Here is a 7,102-nt window from a genome sequence, read left to right on the forward strand (position 1 = left end):
CACACGAGTGGGACAGGAGTCAAGTTCAGAACAATCTCTACACAATTTAGAAGAAAGAAACAAAAGGCATAAGCAGATAACAAAGACATCCACTGTTGTATGTGTGTGTGTGTGTGTTGTTGTTTCCCCCAGTGCTACAACACAATTACCAGGTAGCTTGGAAGGGATTTACTTTTATATAGTCCTTGAGGGTTAGGCTTTTCTAGAAATTCCTTAAATGTTTATGGAATAGAGCCTATTTAAGACAACTTCATTTTACGCCATGTGGCTCAGATGGGGCTTCTCTTAATAGGACATCCAGTATTCCAAATGGGAAAGAAAACTTCTCAGGAAACACCTCTTTGTGGCAAAACATCTAAGACCTGAAAACCATTCTCATGTGGGTCTAGTAAGTAGCTGCCTGCTCCGATGCTTTGCGGTTGGAGCGAATGACTGAAACGATGCATGGTTGTTTGCCTTCCACGCGAGGAGAATCTCGCTTGCATTACTTTCATGGGAAAACATTGCAGGTCTTTGCAATGTTATAACGGTTATGCATGAGCTCTTGAGTCTCATGGTCAGGCCCTCTCAGTGGTGCGATCCTCATCTTCAAGGCATTGACCTCCAAGAAGACCGGCTTGTTAACACATGGGTGTCCCGTGGGACAGTGTCCTGGAGCTCTGCCAGCCGAAGTCACTTGTGTCTGGGTCAAGGCAGGCAGCTCTCCGTTATCCATGCCTAATGAACGGTTCCGCGTTAGGGTGCTTGCTGGTTTTCAAGAGGTTGCTGTTCCCGTCACATGCTTGGCTACAGCTAACATGTAAAGTCATTTGCTGTGCCTGACTGAGCTGAATGGGGTTTGGCCATGAGAGCAGGTCACAGGAGAAAGTCGAGCTGAAATGAAAACTACAGAGCGGGTGATTCTAGAGGATAATTGAAAGTTGACTGTAATTAAAGCCATGCCTCTGTTGTGGTTTTTTATTTGGTTCCAAACTTGGAGGAGGACTGTCAGATATGTGTGTGACGTGGTCACGAACACCTTCTCCATTCAAAGCACCGAACCTTGTCCAAGCTCTTAGGGAATAATGCTCTCAGCTGTTGTTTACAGAAATAAATGAAAGAAAAAGGCCTCCAATTAAATAAGAATCATTGTTTCCTCTTCTTTTGAGGCCTTTTCCCTGATTAAAAGGTCCCCTCACTTTATATTAGTAAAGAGTTGAACAATAATGGCAAAAGCTCATAAACGTAAGCTTAACTTTGATTTTACTTCAAGTATGCAATAATATTCACTTATCAACGTATGTAGTAAAAAAGAATGCTTGGAAGGAAACTTGGGCCCCAGTCTCTTATTTACCACTCAGCTGTGTGTGAACAAACGGACAGATAATTAATACTGGCTTTCCAATTTAATATTGTGTATTTTCTCTTAATGACTGCAAGATCTCTCAAACACAGTATTTTCAATCTGACATTTACCTGAGTTATAAAACTGTAGCCTATCCGCAATTTGATGACTAATTGTAAAACAAAATTTACTTCTCTGCCTTCTTTTTCTCCTTCCAGCTAAAAATCAACAGTGCCACTTCCACATTCTCTGTTGTCAAGGCACCCGGATGGCTACCCTGGGCCGGCCTCTCCTCCTCTTCATGCATGTTTCTGAGTGCATGAAGCTGTGACGGTCCCACATGTAATGCCCATGTGATGCATCATCTTGTCATATATCTCTTCCTATTCATCGTTTGCACTCCAATGATGGATATGTTCCTGTAAATCTCAATTACTGTTGGCAAATCACCAGGGGAAGGTCAGAAACAACAAAATAAAACAAAACAAAAAAACCCACAATATTCCAAGTAAAATCTATTCACTGAGTTTCTCTGTTTATGCCAAGTTTTAACAGACTGAAATGTTATTGCTCTCTACATGACAGTTTGTCAGAGAAATGTAAAGTTTTTAGAACTCTTTGCTGTTCATTGGTTTTGGCTCATTTTTGTGAAAAAGAAAAGAAAGAAAAGGGAAGAAAACCCCAAAGCATACCTTGAGTTTCTTGGTGTGATCTTGGCTGAAAATGGACGGTTTCTTCTTTTTTGGGAACACCAGTCCTGTGGCCGGTTAACCATTACAGTGGGTTGGGAGAGCCAGAACGCCATTGATGAATGTGGAAGCACACAGCAGTAGGTTTGGTAACATCTAAAGCCATTTTGTTTGGGATCAAACTACGTAAATTGGGCAATTTCGCTTCATTTGCGAGTTTGATCATTTTAGTAGACACATTGTTCTGGTGAGCTTGCTGAATTGAACTTCGTTTCCTTTCTCAAATCCCTGCTCTGTTTTCTTCATTTTACCCTGTTTCTTTGTTCCTTTTGTTTACTTTTTTTCTTCTTTTTCTCTGTTAGTAGTGTTTCAGAAAAAAGGAACATTTATACAGCAAAGGCAAAATAAAAATTGAGGTCTTGTGGGGGGTGGCTAAACTAGAACTGTTGATCATTTTCAGGACCCACAAAAATATTGTCAGCATTTGGAGAGCGTTGAATCCTGTTAAAGCTCTTGTTTGGCGCCCAGTATCTTCCATTGGAAGTATTCGAATTATTCAAAACTCATGATAGAAGCCAGTAAGTTCCTCCTGCTGTTGCCATATATCTTACTGCTTGGAACAGTCGCCAGGAGAATTCCACATGGATAGCAAGTTTCTGTGCAAACCACTAATTTCCGCCTGCTCGCCCTCACCGGCTAGTTATTGAAAGTTAGAGACGACGGGGTATGTTTCCCACTTTCATGAGTGGTTTGTACTTGTTCTTTGCAACGTGCACATTTTGAGCTCTCCTCGTGTCAGAGACCACGATCACCCTGGAAGGAGCTAGGATTTTCCAGTGGAGAAGCAGAAAGAAAGAAAAGAGAAATGGCCCAGGTTTTCTTGGTACTTCTCATCTCACCTTTGCTTAGGGGACCCATGTAATGAGTCTCTCTCTTCCCCGAAAAGCTTTGCAGCACACCACATCTGTCAGCAGCATTATGTTAGCACGAGTAATTCTCCATCCTTGGAAGCCGGTTTTCAAAGCAGAAGCCAAGCAAAAAATGAAACAATCTCTCCCTCCTTTCTCTCATTTCACCTTTCTGTGTTAATGATTAATCACCTTAGATATTGTTGCTAGTGACGTATGGTCGATGGATCGAAGCTTTTCTGATCACTATTACACGATTTAAAATAATCTATATTTAAAGTAAATATATACAGCAAATGTATTGAGCCATGTTAACCTGCCAATGAGACCTGTGAAAGAATGGCGGCCTCATGCTTGTCCCTCTTGGGTTACTCTTATCTTTTTGTGAAGCAGCTGTCTGTGGCAGACATGTATCTAAACAAAATAGGCGTAGAGTGGTTTTTGGTTTGTTTGTTGTTTTGTTTTTATTTTTTACACTATTAACTTAGCATGTGGTGTTGAAGTACTTTTTTTAGATCAAGTTTGTCTTTTACACTAAGAGGTGAAGAAATTGTGATTTTTTTTCTCTCCACCACAATTGAATTACACATTTATTCTCCTCTTCTATCATTTTGAAACACTGCAGTTTACCATGGGACACTGTATATATTTCTTGCCATAATGGTAAATGACTGACTGATATATTTAAGAGTTAATAAATTTGTGATTTCTGTTGACAATGTGTCCATCTTTGTTTCTTTAGAAAAGGTACCGTTGAGCAGGACCAGGGGCCACACGTCCTACCATGGTCTCATTTAGTGCATGACAGTTTACTGTTGCTATAAAGATCAAATTATCAAGCTGTGCTTTCCTTTAAGAATGCGCCTGCCTGGTAATAGGGGCAAGTTTGATTTTCTGTATGCATCAGGTTCCTTTGGGAACGTCCTGTTGACAATAAAGTGGATCAGAACAGCTGTTGTTCCTAGGTGTCTCTGGGTGGGTTCCGACTCCTGGTGACCTGTGCGCAACAGAACTGACCACCACCTGGGCCTTTGCAATTCCCAAAATCGTTCTGCTGTTTGAGCCCATGGTTGCAGCCACTGCATCAATCCATCTCGCTGAGAACCCTCCTCTTTTTCTCGCTGCCTCTACTTTGTGTCCTTCTCCAGGGGCTGGTCTCTCCTGACAACATATGAAATAAGTTAGGAGCCTTGAAAGTTGCTCTACAGGTACCCTCCGGTCCATCCTCACATGGCAGTTAAGATGTTCTGGTTTTGACCCAGATTCAGGCCTGCGCACCTTACCTCCCTCTGCTCTCCAGCGTGAATCCTCAGTGTACAGAAGCACTCCACTCCTTGCTGTTTGTGCCATGTGCAGATTCTAGTGAGAAATACTGGTAGCAGGCTAAGTAGTCATCTTATGGGGGGGGGGTTACATTCTAGAAGCTCTTAATGCATTACAGTAGGTGACAAATGTTTCTGGTTTGTTATAGACTTCTTTTTTTTTTTAGCATTTTAAAATAAGTCACCCATTAAAAACTAGTTGTTTTGTGTAAATAACCTGGCTTCCTCTAGCTCCCACCACATTGGGTCTGCCTTCAGTGTCGAAATGTGGAGCCACTGTTAGCAGAGAGCATCCCCACCACGGTCACCCAAAATGCCCCTCTGGGTTTGGCACCTGCTTCCTGTGGTTATGGCAGGCTTTGACCTCTCAAAGTAAAAGAAATCCACAGCCCAAGCCTGTCCCTCTGAGTACTGGAGGTCCCTGGTGTCGAAAGGGATCTGCATTTGTAAGGGCCATGCCCTTACAGGTCTTTCTTCCAAGGCATCCTGGATGGACTTGAACTTCAAAACACAGATTTCAGTTAGTACTCAAGAACTTAACTATGTATGTGCGTCACCCAGGGACTCGCTTAAAGTGAAAAACCAAAACAAACTCGGTGCCAGTGAGTCGATGCTGACTCATAGCGACCCTGTCAGACAGAGTAGAACTGCCCTGTGAGTTTCCAAGATTGTTTATTATTCACGGAAGGAGGAAGCCCGGTCTGTCCGCAGAGTAGCTGGTGGTTTTGAACGGCTGCCCTTGTGGACCACTACCGGGCTCCTGCAATGAACTCCTTTACTGGCTCCTCAGGCTGCATTGGACATTGGACCACTGTGAGCATTTTTTTTTGCAGAACAAAAATGCTAGTATTCCTAAGATCTCTCTAACTAAAAAACCCAGAATTTCTTTAACTGTATTTTAAAAGTTAAAGTCTACAGAAATTACTCTATAGCACCTTTTTTTAGATACTCTGACTTATTAAAGATTAACATCTTTTAATGTGAATTATTTTATGTGTCCTATTCTCTAGCCAGTCTCTTTCAATAAAAAGGTAATTTAAGCAACATAAAATCCTACTCATGTGGAAAAGCTTTAGTCAAAGTCCAACTGTGTTGACTAGTCCAGGTTGACTAGAGAAATAAATCCAGAGACTCATATATGTGAGAGAGAACCTTATAACAAGAAGCCAGTATGCATCAATAAGACATCCCAACCCGGTCCAGATCAAGTCCAAAAGTTTGATATTAGCCCTTAAGACCGATATTAGCCCGTGAATTCTTCTTCAGACTCACGCAGCACATGAAATGATGCCGAATGCAGGAAGATCACTGGCTGGTGGGTGGAAAGTCCGGTTGGTCTAATGGCAGTGAACGCCTCTCCGGGGCTCTGGCTGCCATCAGGGTGGCTCCATGTGGCCTATCAACAGGAATATCAAGCAGAGAGAGAGTGGCCCACCTCTTCTGATGGCAGAATCAAGAGAGGCAAAGTTCCCAGAATCTTCATGAGAAGGCCACACCCACAAGGAGGCTTCAATCAGGCTGTGACTTGATTGACAGGCTAGACTCCACCCCTGTAACCTATTCGTCAAGTTGACATGAAATGATGTCGCTACCATACCAACATTCATATGCGTTTGAGGTGACTGAAAATACCATGGCTGGAGTCAGGCACACTTTAGTCCTCCAGGAGAAGTCCGAGGTCCCAGGCCTTCAGCTCCTGCAGGAGGTCTTGGGCCGCAGCTGTGCCCAATAACATACACTGATTTCTTCACTGCTGCTTCCATGAGTGTTGATTGTGGATCCATGCAAAATTCAATCCTTGATAACTTCCATCTTTTCTCCATTGATCATGATGCTGTCTGTTGGTCCAATTGGAGTGCTTGAGGTTTCCTTACGTTGAGTTGTAATCCAGTAGACATCTTCAGGCATCTCAAATGGTTACGTCCTTCAAGTTGTTAGTAGCCTTTGCGTAACTGTCATCTGTCCTCCGTGTTTAAATTAAAAGCTCCACGTGGGCAAAGAATAGATTATTTCTTTGTACCTGCTACAAAGTATTATCCACTATCTTTAATAAAAATCAGTGTTTTTACATTTGCCAAATTTGATCGTGACATTAATCATTATTTGTGAATTTCAGAACACTATTATCTCACTTATGAAACCACAGTGAAATATTTAAAAGAGAATGTTTCATTAAATTTTGTTTTAAGGACATCATGATCTTTTAAAATTCACTGGAAATAGACAAAGGGATCACAGGTTACTCCTGTTTCAGAGGCAGTGAGGCTGCTTGGGAAAAGCTGGCATCTGCTTTGCAGTCTGCATTGACTAATGCCAACCAATTTACTTTTTTAAACAGTTTAAACATACTTAAATGTTTTATCCATTTTAAATTCCCAGACATGACATCCCCTATTTAGAAGTAATCGCCTGTGAACCTGATTTGACTTCATTGAGGTTGTATGAGATGACCGCATTATAAACCCATGGTCTCTCCTGGTAACTTGTCCAAAGGACATGAGGTGAAGCCATGCCATCATAGATTCCAGCGAGCGTGCTGACTGTAGGTCTGCCAACAAAGAGCTCTTTGTTCTTCTTGAACCCCACAGTCCTTTCAATATTGTTCTCCGGCACCATCATTCAAATGCATCGACCCTTCCGGCGTCCTTATTCAGTGTTCACCTTTCACATATGAAGGGATTGAAAAGACCATGGCTTGGGTCAGGCCCACCTTAGTTCTCTAAGTGACATCCTCGCTCTTCATCATGTTAAAGGCTCACAAGGCATTCTACTTTCACAAAGAATTACAGTCTCAAACCCACGGGGGCAGTCACTCCATCCTGTAGAGTCACTGTGAGTCAGAATTAACTCAATGGCAAG

General features: G+C 42.2%; 1 protein-coding gene across 14 annotated transcripts in view; it reads left to right on the top strand.

Moving 5' to 3' along the window:
• The window catches only part of CAMK2D (calcium/calmodulin dependent protein kinase II delta), a 332,745-nt gene extending 329,108 nt beyond the window's left edge, over window positions 1-3,637 (top strand). For 12 of the 14 annotated variants that reach the window (XM_045284097.1, XM_045284101.1, XM_045284103.1 and 9 more), the window contains 2 exons: window positions 293-388; window positions 1,543-3,637. In XM_045284097.1, coding sequence (XP_045140032.1) covers window positions 293-359 — 67 coding nt within the window. In that variant the 3' untranslated portion in view covers window positions 360-388; window positions 1,543-3,637. The remainder of the gene's footprint in view (window positions 1-292; window positions 389-1,542) is intronic. The other 2 variants (XM_045284098.1, XM_030888608.2) reach the window with 2 other exon arrangements.
• The last annotated feature ends 3,465 nt before the right edge of the window (window positions 3,638-7,102 follow it).

The sequence above is a fragment of the Echinops telfairi genome, unplaced genomic scaffold, assembly GCF_000313985.2.
Source record: "Echinops telfairi isolate 266 unplaced genomic scaffold, ASM31398v2 ScPeMD7_7468;HRSCAF=8506_0, whole genome shotgun sequence".
Lineage (NCBI taxonomy): Eukaryota > Metazoa > Chordata > Mammalia > Afrosoricida > Tenrecidae > Echinops > Echinops telfairi.